The 14,924-nt window shown below is 40.0% G+C and overlaps 3 protein-coding genes and 1 pseudogene across 5 annotated transcripts; 1 reads left to right on the plus strand and 3 right to left on the minus strand.

Moving 5' to 3' along the window:
• The first annotated feature begins 275 nt into the window (after nt 1-275).
• Nucleotides 276-1,461, plus strand: LOC111783521 (uncharacterized). Its single transcript, XM_023664450.2, has one exon. It carries the CDS (start codon nt 371-373, stop codon nt 1,208-1,210), a length of 840 nt encoding a protein of 279 aa, XP_023520218.2. The 5' UTR covers nt 276-370; the 3' UTR covers nt 1,211-1,461.
• Nucleotides 1,462-2,219: 758 nt separating this feature from the next.
• On the minus strand, nt 2,220-5,374 carry LOC111782932 (CTTNBP 2 amino-terminal-like protein). Its single transcript, XM_023663783.2, has 2 exons — nt 4,632-5,374; nt 2,220-2,725 (listed from the first exon to the last, which is right to left on the minus strand). The coding sequence occupies exons 1-2, from the start codon at nt 4,944-4,946 to the stop codon at nt 2,543-2,545; spliced, it is 498 nt and encodes a 165-aa protein (XP_023519551.1). The 5' UTR covers nt 4,947-5,374; the 3' UTR covers nt 2,220-2,542.
• A 4,132-nt stretch (nt 5,375-9,506) lies between these two features.
• Nucleotides 9,507-13,150, minus strand: LOC111783513 (protein GID8 homolog). Of its 3 annotated transcripts, none has more exons than XM_087120517.1 (7): nt 13,011-13,150; nt 12,676-12,792; nt 12,383-12,542; nt 12,191-12,297; nt 10,619-10,750; nt 10,362-10,518; nt 9,507-9,842 (listed from the first exon to the last, which is right to left on the minus strand). In XM_087120517.1, the coding sequence occupies exons 2-7, from the start codon at nt 12,676-12,678 to the stop codon at nt 9,721-9,723; spliced, it is 681 nt and encodes a 226-aa protein (XP_086976643.1). In that variant the 5' UTR covers nt 12,679-12,792; nt 13,011-13,150; the 3' UTR covers nt 9,507-9,720. The 3 variants fall into 3 exon arrangements, with proteins under 3 accessions (XP_086976643.1, XP_086976644.1, XP_086976645.1); XM_087120518.1 differs by lacking the exon at nt 13,011-13,150 and adding an exon at nt 12,876-13,010; XM_087120519.1 differs by lacking the exon at nt 12,676-12,792 and having other exon boundaries at nt 13,011-13,147.
• Nucleotides 13,151-13,285: 135 nt separating this feature from the next.
• LOC111783512 (caffeoylshikimate esterase pseudogene) lies at nt 13,286-14,454 on the minus strand (annotated as a pseudogene).
• Nucleotides 14,455-14,924: the final 470 nt, after the last annotated feature.

The raw sequence follows: 14,924 nt of genomic DNA on the forward strand, positions 1-14,924 counted from the left end.
AGTATTTGCAAACTTAATTTTAAAAAATTAGAAAATAAAAATTCAAATTTGATGTTTTTCAAATGCTTTATTTTTAAAATTTAATATATATATATATATATATATATATATATATATATATTTATTAATTTAACCTGATTAATAATAAGCAATATTGGATTGCAAGAGATCCCTCTGTGTTCCTCTCTCTTTTTGGCAGAGGTGCACTAAATGCAGTTTCAGTCTCTTCCAACCAATTGCTCTTTTCTACTTCTTTTGTTCTCCTTTACTTTCCAGCCTTCTTCTTCCTCCTCAAAACCCTGCAATGATTCAGAGTCTTCTCCCATCCTGAATCCCTATCTCTGTAACCTCCAAACCCATCTTCTTCAAAATGGGTTGCTGTGTCAGTACTTCCAGGACTTCTAATTCATCCTCTCCGCCCCGCCATTCTGGATCTGCATTTTCCCATTCCAAATCCAATCACATTGGAAACAGAGAACCCCCTCCACTGGAAGAAGAGTCTGTCAAAGAGGTTCTCTCTGAAACTCCCAAACCTAAGCCGCCACCGATTGGGGGGAGAAAACTCCACGAATCTGCCTCTGGGAACCTCAATGGGGGAATCCCCATTCATTCCACTGAGGAAATTTCTGAGATTTCTGACGTTTGCAGCTTTAACGAATCCCTGTCTACTACGACTGTAACAGAGAAGCTGGATGATTTCGAAGAGATACGTAAAAGGATTTGCAGATCTCCGGCGAAATTGCCCAAGAACCGGTCGTCGCTCTCGGATGATTGGGTTCAGAGGAGGGATAGAATGGTGGGTAAATCGCCAACAAGAAAACCCGATCAGTCGCCCGGCCGGATTAACAGCGGCGCTGGAACTGTGAAGTTGGTGCAGAACAGAGACATGGGGCAGGGACTCCTCGCAAGTCGAAGTTTGAGGCCAGAGCAACGCGTTCAGAACAGAACTGAGAATTCATATCGAAGGTCCAGATCCCCTGCCACCACTCGAACCGACGGCGAAGCCTCCAGAACCACCGCCGGCCGGATTCCATCTGTCCGGCGGTCTGGAATGTCGCCGGGAAGAGAAGCAGCCACCGGAGGAGACTATTACAGGAAAGAAACAGGGGAGGTTCATGCACAGAACGAGACGATAGAAGGAAAATGGCGGACAACAAACGAATCCCTCGATAACCCACTTGTTTCATTGGAATGCTTCATCTTTCTCTGAAATTCCGGCCGCATATTACGACCCAGTTCATCGGACCGACGAGTGCCCATTCAAATTTCTTGTACTCTGTTTTTGTTTGTGTTCATCTACGGTGTGATTCCTATTTTTGGTCTGGAAATTGTAGTAAGTTGTACATAATAAAGATCAATTTAGGAAACAGACCGTATTTGCACAGTTGGGTAGGCGAGGTCTCTCTGTTTTCTGTGAAAGTAAATATTTTGCAACGCGTACAAAGATCGTATTTTCCTCTCTCTCAAAGCAACCAAGCTGTTCTTGCTAATGGATGAGTAGACTTTCCCTTTCGTGTGACTTAGAACACAATAGGAGTACCTATAATCAAGGGAACCAACTGGACGGTACCGCATTGGGAAGAAGACGAAAATGGAAACTAAAGCTTTAATAGTACTGATTTTACTCTAAAAGAATTAGTGTTTATGGGTAAGCAACGACGTCATGAGCTATGGTATTTATGGTGCAAGCAGTCCGGATCTTCATTGTTCAGACCTTTACACCTGTTAAGACAATAAGGAAGGAAGAAAGAAGAAGAAAAAGTAATTTTGAGTCAGCCCAGCAGATGATGATTTCTGAAACGAAGACTGATCTAAGATTCAGATCACCATCACCAACATGACAGTTCTCTCATCATTTCGTCCAACTTTTGCTTTACGTGTATTAGCCGACAAAAAGAACAGAAACAGTCCAAAGCTGGAGAATTTAGAGAAGCTCCACCAGAAGAAATGGAGACTTTTGCAGTTGAAAGTTCAGGTAACCTGTTTAAGCAGCCATTGGCGGTTCGGGGCGATCTATGTTGCTGCATTTTCATGTAATATTGTGTTTGTATATTATATTGTGGGTATATGCTGTCTTTTTCTTGTTGGATTCTCTGTCTCTGGTTGTAAGATACAAGGAAGGGAATCAATTATTGTAGGCTATTTTGAACTCTTGATCTTTGTAGCAGACAAAAACAATTTCAAGAACAATGACTGATTCAAGTAGAAACGAGTATATGTAGAAGAAACGAGCATGCATTTCATATATATCTCAACAGGTGAAGTTCGCCTGCACAAAGAGAAATTTGTATATATGATTGCAGAGGCGTCAAGCCAGATTTTCAGAGCCAAAAAAGAGATAAAAGCTTAACCTTGCGGAAGGCATAAAAATGTGAAACTTGCTATCTTGAAGAAGGCAATGCAGAGAGATGAGGTAAAGCAAGGTGGGCTGTGAGCGTATATACAGAATAAGAACCTCTGGAAATGGGGGAAAAACAGCCTCAGTTTTGCTTGAATCAATCAAAAACTAGTGAACTCTTTTGCATCCTCGGTATGTTCGATTTCATAAAGAACTCGAGTTTTCAGTGAAATGGGAACTGGTTGTGGCATGGGATATGTCATTGTGTTGATGTTGTGGCCATGGAATGCGTTCAGGGGGACACGGGACGGGAGCCGGGTGGGCAATATATGTAGGAATATGATCTCCAGGCATTAGCACTGAAACTCCACAGGAATACACAGTCATCTGCATATAAACAAAACAAAAATGTAGATGGCTGAAGATTGTTATGCCTTTGGAATTTAACCAGTAATCAACTTCCTTACTTGTAGATGAAAGGACAAGTTCAAGAGGAAAGGACAAGGTCCAACATATCATAAGACAGCCAGCAGTATAAAGAAATAGCACAATATATTTGACAAACAGAACTGCAAAACAAACAGATAACTTTTCTCACGTTGTAAACGGGCAGCAGCCAATGACTTTGTCACTAAGGGTCGGCCCTTGCGAGAAACCAGCTAAGTCTTGAGATCTTTCAATGTTATTGTAATGGCCCAAGCCTACCGTTAGCAAATATTGTTCTCTTTGGGCTTTCCTTCCTAGGCTTTCCCTCAAGATTTTTAAAACGAGTCTGCTAGGGAGAGATTTCTACACCCTTATAAGGAATGTTTTGTTCTCTTCTCCAACCGATGTGGGATCTCACAATCCACCCTCCTTCGAGGCCCAGCATCCTCGCTGACAATCGTTTCCCTCTCCAATCGATATTGAATCTCACAATTGACCCCCTTTCGGGACCCAGAGTGCACTTGTTCTCTCTCCAATCAATGTGTGAACTCACAATCCACCCCCTTCGGGACCCAGCATCCTTGCTGGCCCACCGCCAAGGTGTCCACCCCCCTTCGAGCTTCACAGTCGTTTCCCTCTCCAATCGATGTTGGACCTCACAATTACAGGGAATCAATCATAGACCAGTTAAAGAAGCAATCTATGGTGAATATCTCTTCTTCCCTCATTAGTGCTTACCGTTTTTGTAGCTTAAAGAAAGCACAAATTTGTACTGAGATATAACAATCCATTACTAGAAGTAGTACTATATTTCCTGTTAAATCACTACTAAAACCAAAACAGAAAATGGTAGAGATACTAAATCCAAAACTGGGATCCAAATTCTAGGTACCTCCCAAACCCCTAAACTCACTCTATTTATAGCCACTCAACTCAAACAACTTCTAGGTAATTAAAAGTATGCCCTTGTTAGTATTCCCAACACCTTTGCACATACAAGAATCAGCCCTGTTCTTGAGTAATTAGACAGGACAACTAGGTAGGCCTCATATGTTTCTTTGAAGGCTGCAAGGTGCAGCCATAGATTACAGATGTGTCACAAATTCTTGACACGGTTTCAGCCAGCAATGCTCCACTGCTAAACTTTGTATTTACGATGTAATTTTTTTTTTTTTTTTTTTTTTAAATCATCCTAAAGTCGATTCTTCGTCTAACCAATTTGATTGTATGAGAATACTAACTAGACAAGGGGGGAAAGTGACTCCATGGCCATGACAGAGGCAAGGGCCATGTGGGATATGGAAGGCATTGAGGTTGACTTGATGAGTGAGTTGGTGGGGCAAAACATCAGAAGCACTTGGCCGAAAGTGGCAAAACAAGAAGTGACCATTAAACGAACAACTACCATGTCCTTGCCTAGTATCCATAATTACAGGATGATACCGTCCTGTGATAATGAGATTGCTTATTTTGAAATGGAAGAGAATTCTAAAAGGTAAATAACGAATTATACGCCCACTAGGTTGTCCCCCCCACCCCCTTATGGAGTTGAAGAAAGATAAGGCTGATAAAACTCAGTGTTCATAGGAAATACTGCAAAATTCAGGGAGAAGGCAAGAACTACGAGCTCATCTTGATGTTCAAGGTGCCCTTTAGAGTGCAATTTAGAAGAAAAGTCATGTCAAAATTAAGTTATGAATATCCAAACACTCGCATGTTATGAATCAAAAGAAAAACAGATATCTAAACCCGATTCATTTCAGCTTTCATCCCGGGAATCCAACAGTCCAGATAACAAAATTCAGACATAAACAGCAAAATCTAAAACGAAATAGAAACCGATGAGGGACAAATTGGGCGAACTCACTTTGGGTGATGAGTGGCCAAGCTTTCCAGCGAACCCCATCTGAGCCTCAGGGTCAAGGTGGGTCCGACGGCCGGTGTGAGAGAAAGCGGTCGGAGTGGGTCGCAAAAACCTTTCAAAGATAGCCATGAGCAAGAACATTGAGACGAGAATGGCAGTGGCAACAAAACCAAAAGAGACTGCATCGACGGAGTTGTCGAAGTGCCTCCAGTGGTCCTCTCTCTGGACGTCAAGAGGAGCCCCAGTCGGGGACCATCCATAACCTTCTTCACCCATATTATGCCCAAAAGTTTCAGACGAATTTCCCCGTTCCGACATAGCTGGATTCGTAGCTCATGGCAGCTTAATTATGAAGAAGAAGAATTGGAGGGAAAAGTTTCAGGGTTTTTCGGTGTTATCAAAAACTTAAGCAGCTACCAAACTCGTAATATAGAGAGAGAGAACAGCGACAGAAGAGAGAGAGAGAGAGATTGAAGGTGTGGGCTACCATTACCATCACAACAAAATTCCACAGTTTACCAGAAGGTGAAAAGGGGGCTTTGGAATTTGGATTAGAAATTCCATTAGAATCGTCGTTTTGGAAGTGGTTGTCTTAGCTAAACCCAGAAATTTCCGAAAGTTTCAGATTCCAATTGACTGCGCCAATTTACAGTATCGCCATTGCTAAAGCGAAGCTACTGAGTAGTAAAGTATGTACGCGTTCATACGGAGAAGATGATTAAAGCATGAAAATAAGAAAAACAACAATAATTTAATAAATGAATGGTTCCTCCACAGATGAACACATTGGATCTAAATGGGCCAACATTTTGCCTTTTCTGGGCTCGTTGTTCCAACCCACCCGCCAGGGGTTGGACCGACTCCAAATTCCCATTTACCCCTTTGTTTCTAATCAAAATTACATAAACTGCCACTCCTCTCCACAAGGCCTACCAAATTAATTGATCCAATAAAATTAAATTAAATTTAAAAAGAAAATACTAGATCCGACCCAGCTTGTTTGATGACCGAATCCATCTAACTGGACCCACATACCCACATGCGTCCGGTCATGTGCCCGGGCCGAAAGCCTCATTTTGTGAATCTATCCACTCACAATCTGCCACGTGGACAAGTGGTTATTAAATAAATAAAAAAGGAACGGTGGGTCCATAAAAGAACCGTATTGGTGTCGGGCTTTCCCGACCGAAGCCGAATATGTGGAGCATCCAGTTCTTTCCTCGAGATCCTCGTGTAAAAAAGAAAATCAACGTTTCAGATCCCACCGTGCAAAAAACAACAAATCCTGACCATTGAGTCAGTCAAAAGACACACAGGTCAAACCCTAATCCCCCGCGTGCGTGTGAAGTGAAGCATCGCACGTGTGATTGCGTGTTGGAGTACAAAATAAAAAACATCAAACCTTGCAATTTTAATTTTCCTCATTGGTCCCTCCCTGTCGTTGAGTGGCCATGCAAAATTAAGAGGGGTGAGTGAGACAATAATGTCATTTCCAGTTAAAAAATAAATTTTAATTTATTTTTTTTAATCGCACATTCAAAATTAATATTCATGAAAAATAAAATGGATAATAATGATTGGGGAGTGTTTGGTAACGGATATAGCTATGGTTTGGTTGGCTTCTTTTCGTATTAATATTTGTTTGGGCGCAGGGAGAGTGAGTGACAGTGCGGCTGCTTTTGATGGCATGGGCCCACGTAAGGCCTAGCTGTTATGAATTTGGGCTCCCTACAAGAAGCAGCCCTGTTCCTATGGGCTTACAGCAGTTCACTTTGAGTGTACGAAAAGGCTTCCATGGGCCCCATCCAATCCCCTTTGGCTGGCCCACCGTAGATATGGTCCTTATGTAACTTTATGTATTATATTATTACGTACCAAGACAGGACCATTTTCCTTCTTAGTTTTTAACGTTTCTCCTTTTCCTTAGAATATTTGAAAAGGAGCGGTGGGAAATTGGAGTTGCCACTTTGTTTGGCTCAATGATAAAACTTTATGATCTAAACATTATTATAAACTATACGTATAATCACTTTTTATTATAACCTATAGTTTTTCGATATGAATATAATTTAACAACAAAAAGGGGTAAAGTATTTTAAAGGTGGGTGTTATTTTTTTCCAAAACCAAAAATATTAGGAGGCAAGAAAGATGCAAAATGATGATTAGTCACCCAAAAAAAAAATACCTAAAAGAATAGTCCTACTAATTTTCTTTTTCTGAGAGCATAAATACTATATTTTGACTCAGTTATCAAATTTTGTTTGTTAGATGAACACGACTCTCCATAATGGTATGATATTGTCCACTTTGAGCATAAGCTCTCGTAGCTTTGCTTTGGGCTCCCCCAAAAGGAGGGTAAAAAAACTATTTGTTACGATCTTGCTTGAACGATCTGACCCTAATCCTTCGAGAACGGATAATTGAAAATATGTATAAGGTGATGTAGAATTGGATGGAAAAAGGAGGGTAAAGAGTAGAGAAGATGGGGTAATATTTAAAGGAAAGGTGTGAGGTTTGAGGGGACAAAGAGGAGGCAGCCCACGTGAAAGCACACAAAAACTGTCCAAATTTGTGTATGCGGGTATGCTCTTTCGTTGGTTGGTTGCATCACAAAGTGACTACCAAATGGATATTAAGTAATAATGGAAAAGGGCCCCTCTTTTTTTCTCTCTTTTTTTTATTTTTTAGTATAATTCTATGCATTTCAAATCATTTGTTTTTGGCTCTTATCAACTTTAATTCATTGCTATGTTTGAGTTTGGCGTTAAGGTTGTATAATTTTAAAATAATTTAGAGTGTGTTTCATAATCATTTTGTTAGTATGTTGAATTAGAAAAACAAACCATTATCATTATTTTTGTAAAGATATAGCATTGACTCGTGTGTTAAACAACCGAACAAATGGTCCATTTGATGTCCTCTGTCCAGTAGACATTAATGGGCCTTCAAATCGGGCCACTTCTTGTAGACAAGACATAAGACCCATGGCCCAATAAGTGTCAGATTTCACGTTGTCCTTCACTTTGGGGTTGCAATTTCAATAGTCCCTCTCTTCAACCAACCATCACACTAGATATTGTCTGATTTGTTAGAGTCTCTCGTGGTATCTCACAATCTACCCTCTTTGGAAACCCAACATCTCCGTTGACACTCCACTTGGTGTCTAGTTCTGATACAATTTGCAGCAATCCAAACCCACCGCCAGTAGATATTGTTCATTTTGACATGTTACGTATAGTTGTTAGCCTCACGATTTTAAAACTCATCTATTAGGAAGAGGTTTCCATAGGCACCACTTTGGTTGGAGAGGAGAACGAAACATTTCTTATAAATATGTAGAAACTTTTTCCTAGTAGATGCGTTTTAAATCCGTGAGATTGATGACAATACGTAACGGGTCACAGCGGACAATACTTGCTAACTATGGGCTTGAGCTGCTACATGTTCAAATCAATTCTTCTCTAAAACACATGATTAGCGTAACAAAGCTTAAATATGAATCTCTAGATATCATCTCTTTACATGATAGACAAAGATTTTTAAATTTTAAGAGGATATCACGTATTTCTACAATGATACGATATGTTCTTACTTTAAACATAATTTCAATAATTTTAATTTTGTTTCACATAAAAGATTTCATACCAACTCATATGTCCTAGACTTTAGTATTGAACTTTTTCAATTGAATGTGAACAACCACTCCCACTTTGGGATGCCAAAAAGGGATTAAGATAAGGGAATATTGGCACCCACTATTAATACCTTATATCAACTCGTCTTCCATCTCCCTAATAAATGCACACATGCTAACCAAATTATAACATAAAAGAAGATGCAATATTTCAAATTTTAAATCTTCATATCTTCATCTATGGCTTTTTTTTTTTTTTTTTTTTTTTTTTTTAATATTTAAGCAGTAAAAAAAATGAAAAATACCCATGAACTGGACAAAAAAAAAACAGTAAAATTGATGGAACTTTATAGTTTATCCAAATAAGATGTCACCTCAACTTTTTACTAAAAAAAGATGGTAAAGTTTGGTCAAAATGCAAAAATAAAAATAAAAATAAAGAATATTTATGAAGTTTTTGTAAAAGATTAAGATATAATTGAATTTTTCTTTTATGGAAAGAATAAGTGTTTATTCAGAAAAATTAGAAAGTAAGAATATATTTTTTATAATTTAGCCAAAAAAAAAAAAAAAACTAAGAAAAAAAAAATTAAAGTTGAAGTCTAAAGAATCGGTGTACTTAGTTAAGAAGTAAGAGATATGGTTTTCCTATTATAATGGTTTGGGAGTTACCGTTTCAAACGGGTGCTGTATACCAGCAGCAGCAGCAGCATCGGCCCAGCAACAAGTTCTGATAGCGATACGACATTTGAGAGAGAGGCTCTCTGCCCACTGCCTCTGCGCCAACCATCCCCTCTTTTCTCCCACCTCTCCCTCCTCAATCATAGAATTTGAGTCTTCCAATGTGCACCACCACCACCCCCTTTCATATTTAATTCTCAATTCTTCCTTCAAACAAACCTTGCGCTCTCTTCAAAACTCCAACCCGATACAGTAATTCTTTGGGGACTTTTATCGAACAGGTCGTGGGCTCGCCATGAAACTGGAGGGCGGTAGAAGGTTGGAGCGGATGAATGCGTACGGTAAAAAGCAATGCTTGAATTTGTTCTGGAGGGTGAGGGCGGCTTTAAAGAAGGCTATCAAGAATGGAAGCAACCGACAACTCAAACTCAAGTTTCAGTATGATCCCAGTAGCTATGCTCTTAATTTTGACGATGGCCGCACCAGATATGAACTTCAGCACTGTGCCAATGTTTACAATTCCGCCATGCGGGCTTATGTTCTTTGGGGGAAATCTGAGTCATGACTGAACATATTTATTTCCTTAATTCTCATTATTGTAGTTTTTACACTGGCGGCTTGGCCTGCTTTTCATTTCACTGCCTAAATGGAAAGGATTTTGGTTGTAGTTCTACCCGTATCTTTCTTTCCTTTTCTAATTCATCAATTCATCAATTCAAAGAGATTTAAATCATCGTTTATAGGCAGAGACTACGTAATTTTTTGAATGACATATCTCAAATGGGAGGATCTTCAAGCATAGCTGTGGATAAATCATTTATGCGAGGATAAGCTGCTTTCTCATCGAGTTGGTCCTGTGCCCACATTAACATCTTCAACAAGTTTGGCAGTTTCGGATCTGCAGCAGAACGAGACGATAACGTTATCAACTCATAATATGTTAGCATAACTACTATCAACTCATAATATGTTAGCATAACTACTAAATATGTAGTTGAAATTAAATGACTGTTCTTAACTTCGTTACGTCTAAGTCGAATCACCTACACCCTCCAAAATTCTCCAAAATTGTGATATCCCTTCCTTGGGGAGGAGAAGGGTGTGGGGGAGGAGAACAAAACACAAGGGTGTTGGGGAGGACAAGGGTGTGGAAACCTTCCCCCCAGCAGACCTAGTTTAAAGCCTTGAGGGAAAGCCAAGTCTCGAGGGAAAGCCTAAAGAGGACAATATCTGTTAATGGTGGGCCTGAATCGTTGCAAAAATATTGTCTTGTCTCTTCACTATGGTTCAATTTTCATTGCCAATGTGTCTTTGGGCGAGGCAGAAATTTAGCAGAGCATGTCTTAAGGAGGAAAAAGACTATTATTTTAAAGCGAGGTAATTCAAATGCAGAAGGTGGGGTGGCAAGGATGTTAACCTTTTTCATGACTCTGACTTGTTAAGATGGCTGCATTGACTTCATTTGCCGTCTTCAGGCGCTGAGAGATGTCCAGAAGGTCTCGAATGGGACAGTTCGAAACATCTTCAAACGCAAGTAAAGCAACTGTTCTCTCCAGCTCTGCCAAGAAGCTTTGCTGAAAGAAGTACACGCTACACGGGTTATTTTGGAGAGCAGGCGAAGGGGAAGGGAATAAATAGTTTTAGTGTTCATATGATATTCCAATGTCAAAGTACATTTTCTTCTCCCCTTGGTGCAAGCTCCTCCTGTGCAAATTCAAGAGCTTCTTCTACTTTTCCATTACGAATTAGTTCTATCAACCTTTGCTGTTGGAGATGAAAAAACAATTGGGGATTTGTATCCAATATCTGCAAGCGAGAGTGTGTTTTAGGTGCTTCGGTAACATAACATCATAAACTGAGAAAGAACTTTAAACAAACAATCTCCAACTATTCTCCAGTTACCATATGAAACTTGATCAGAAAAGCTGGCATGATAGCAATGAATGATATTTAGTCAGTTGTTTCTCTTACAAAAAGTTATTATTCTTCAATAAGATGATTGGGAATCCAATCCATTCTATAGATACCCATGAGAGTCAAAAGATCACTTAAGAGAGAGGAATCACACCCTCACCCTCAGAAAGAACGAGGGAAAAGAAAAGGCTCATTGGCAATTCCCAAATAGATGGATCAATTCTGTGTCATCCACTCATGACTAACTCTAACACTCCAACCCCACCCCTAACAACCCATATGACTAACTCTAACACTCCAACCACACCACTAACAACCGCTGCCAGAAATTGTCATCTTTGAACTTTTCATTCAGTTTCCTCTCAAGGTTTTAAAATGTGTCAACCATGGGGAGAGTCTAGCCCTACTCCGATTAGTGTCTTGGACCGTCCAGTAATTGACTCTTATATCATTTGTAACAGCCCAACCCCACTACTAGCAAATACTGTCCTCCTTGGGCTTTCCCTTTCGAGCTTCCCCTCAAAGTTTTTAAAAAGTGTCTGCTAGGGAGAGGTTTCCACACCCTTATAAAAAATGTTTCGTTCTCCTCCCTAACCGATGTGGGATCTCACACTAACCATCTAAGATCCCAAAGTACACACCAGATTTTAGTTCAATGAATATCAAAATTCCAAATAGATGAAGCAAATTTGTGTCATCAACTCATCAAGCAATATACCACATGTCGATGTAAAATGGCTAACTGTAATAGCCCAACCCCACCGCTAACAACCGCTAGTAGATATTGTTCTCTCTGGACTTTCCCTTCCATACTTCTCCTCAAGGTTTTAGACCGCATCTACTATGAGAGAGTCTAGTCTTACTCTGATCAGTGTCTCGCACCGTTCGGTGACTGTCTCTCATACCATTTGTAACAGTTCAAGCCCATGCACCGTCCGGTGACTGTCTCTCATACCATTTGTAACAGCCCAAGCCCACCGCTAGAAGATATTGTCCTCTTTGGGCTTTCCCTTTAAGGCTTCCACTACGTGGGATCTCACACTAATCGTCTAAGATCCCAAGTACACACCAGATTTTGGTTCAATGAATATGAAAATTCCAAACGCACGCAAGGTAGTAATTATGTGAGGAACTTTGATTGGTAGCTGGTCTAAAACATGTCAATCAGCACTCAAAGTCCCAGTTGCATAATCATACAACTCAAGAAGCTATTCATCATGGGAAGCCAACAGCAGTAAAATGACCCAACATCTGATTTCACTATTATTTCTTAAGATTATGATACCCATATAACCTAAGAATCAAACAAAGTTTTTAGTTCAGAAATCAAACCTCAGGATTCAAATCATTCACTTTCTCAATTGCATCCTCAACATTACCACATTGTACTGCCTTCTTGACAGCCATTCTATCTGTAATGGTTGCAAGATCTATTTCTGCTATATATTCATAAGGAGAACCAAATAATGCAAAAATACGCAGAACACCACATAATTAGCAGGAACTAAATTAACTAATGGATACGCTCAGCCCCAGACTCGATCCGAAATTTCTCAGCTGCATCAACATAACCTTCAGTGACGAGGAAATTCATTACCAATTCATTCATGTCTTCTTTCCTAATCCTTACGTCGTTAAGCTTCTTCTCCCAATCTTCCCTTCTAATAACCTTCTTCCATGCGGCCTGCGTAAGTGACATAAAGCCATAACAGACTATAAACCTATCTGAACATAGAATCTCGATTGAAACACCTCTAACTCCTTAAAATAACACTAAACTAGAATCAGTAAGGCAGTTGTTTGATTATGCAGTATACCATCACTCCGTTCTCTGCAAATTGTCGAAATCACAATCCACAACAATGACGTTAGTGCACCGCCTTCAAATCTATTGTTTATACACAAACAAATCCACAAACTCACCTAGAAGAAATCTGAGATAAAAACAAAAGGATTACTGTAATCATAATCCGACGCCATCACAAACAGAAGATAAAGGAATTATCCTAAATCCTACCTCTGAAGCACCCAATTTCAGGTTAGAGAACAAATATGATTAAGGAATTATACCCTAATTTTACAGCCGAAAACATACAATAAATCCGACAAACTCATTCTCCAGAGAAGCCAACGAGAAATTGTTATAACTTACTCTGATAAGGAACCTCAAGATTCTTTGCTGCACGCAATGGATCGCAATGCTTTCAATCGAAGTAATTAATGGCGTACCGGCGACCCCTCATCACTGGCAGTCGGGAGTTGAAAATGTTCGAGTTAATGGATCTGGGTCTTGGGCTTACGGGTCTTATTCGGATCCTCACCTATGAGAATTAAAAAATAATTTCTTTTTTTTCTCTTTTGTAATATACCATTTTATTTCCAATTTTGACGTAGATCAGATTAAAATGGTAACCACAAGCCAAGAACTCGTCAAAGCTTTTATCATCCTTTATACAAATAATTTGATACTCAAAACCAACAAAAATTCCCAGAAATGTATACATTTTGTTACTAATTCCGATCACCATCTACACTTGTCCGGCATCTTCCGTTCAACCAAGAAAGAATATCATTTCGAACAATTTCAACATTCTCATCAGTTTCCCCATACAACAATGAATGCATCATTCCCTCATAAATCTTGATCGTCTTCTCCTCGCTCTTCGCTTCTTCATATAAAGTTTTGCTCACATTCGGATCTGTAACAACATCCGCATTTCCATGGAGGACTATGAATGGCAGAGTCACATCCCTCAGTCTTTGACTCAAATGCTCTGTTACTCTAAGAAGCTCTACGACGGTTCCCAATCTGGGTTTTCCCCTATACCTCATCGGATTCATCTCTGCCACAATCTTCTTCTCCTCCACCTTGACGGATTTGTCCAATAGATCTGCCGTCGGAACAATCGCTAAAGTGGGCAAAAATTTCGCGACCGCCGTAAGAAATTGAGGAATCGGCCAATTGGGTTTCACGTTATCGGAGATTTTGCACATGGGTGCGACGAGAATCGCACCATCAAAACCTTTGGGATCGGCGAAATGAATCAGCAAGCAAATGGCGCCGCCCATTGACTCGCCGTAGAGGAAGGAGGGTAGACCCTGAAATTGGGGGTCTAATTTGAGGAAATTGAAGAAGGAGAGACAGTCATGAACGACAGAGTCGACATTGGGAACGAAGGCCTTGAGGCCTTGGGATCGACCATGGCCTTCAAGGTCAAGGGCAAAGCAAGCGAAACCCTTCTGGGCGAGGAAGATGGAAGTGGCTTGAAAGGTCCAGCTGATGTTGTTGCCATAGCCATGGACCATGCAGATGAGAGCTCGAGGAGGGGTGGGAGGAAGAGGAAGCCATGAACGAGTGAAGAGCTTGAAGCCGCGAGGTGAAGTATAGAAGGATTTGGAGGCTTTGATTCGTTGAGATGCGAAATAGTCTTCCTCGGAGGTGCTGCCCCAGTAATTGAGGAAGGATCGGCCATGGCCCTGTTCAGATTCTTGTTCGTTCATTTCTGCGAATGGATTTGGGTCTAGGTTCGCCATTGATGGCTTTGAACAGGAAACGGATTAGCCTCACCCCGTTTTCAGGGTCAGTCTCCGTTCACGAGTCAAGCCTAAGCTGCCGTGAATAGACCGTGCAGTGACGTAATGAACAAACAAGTACAAATTATTTTAAAGAACTACTCCGGAATTGGCTATGGAAATAAAAGATTACTAAAAAGATTCATCAATGGATGAAGAAGTCTAAATAGTTGAAGTACAAGTACTAAAAAGTTACAAAAAAAGAAAAAAAAGATACTTTAACCCAATAAATTTTGTGGAGGACAGATTAAAAGATGAAAAAAATGACACGATTAAAAATAGGACGACATCGATTGACCATTGAAATTGTAATTTTGAAAGGAAAAGCCCAAAAGGACAATATCTCACGAAATGGTATTGAAAACGCTTTATTAAAAGGTATGCCTTTTTTGGCACGATGTCGAAACTCAAAAGTGATTCATCAGCCATGTTAGTGGAACAAAGACATCCAAATGGGTAGAAAAGTATTGGTTTAGATGAGAACCAAGTGGGC

This window comes from Cucurbita pepo, chromosome 20, assembly GCF_057944985.1.
Source record: "Cucurbita pepo subsp. pepo isolate OVF chromosome 20, ASM5794498v1, whole genome shotgun sequence".
In the NCBI taxonomy this organism is placed as follows: Eukaryota; Viridiplantae; Streptophyta; class Magnoliopsida; order Cucurbitales; family Cucurbitaceae; genus Cucurbita; species Cucurbita pepo.

Excerpts from the sequence above, each read along its gene's own strand:
- LOC111783521 (XM_023664450.2), top strand. The coding sequence starts at position 371 with ATGGGTTGCTGTGTCAGTACTTCCAGGACTTCTAATTCATCCTCTCCG.
- LOC111782932 (XM_023663783.2), bottom strand. The coding sequence starts at position 4,946 with ATGTCGGAACGGGGAAATTCGTCTGAAACTTTTGGGCATAATATGGGT. Across the intron at positions 2,726-4,631 it reads TTGGCCACTCATCACCCAAA|ATGACTGTGTATTCCTGTGG; the intron begins GTGAGTTCGCCC and ends GTTTATATGCAG.
- LOC111783513 (XM_087120517.1), bottom strand. Across the intron at positions 12,298-12,382 it reads GATCGAGTCTGGGGCTGAGC|CAGAAATAGATCTTGCAACC; the intron begins GTATCCATTAGT and ends ATGAATATATAG. Across the intron at positions 9,843-10,361 it reads AAGTCAGAGTCATGAAAAAG|ATCCGAAACTGCCAAACTTG; the intron begins GTTAACATCCTT and ends GTTCTGCTGCAG.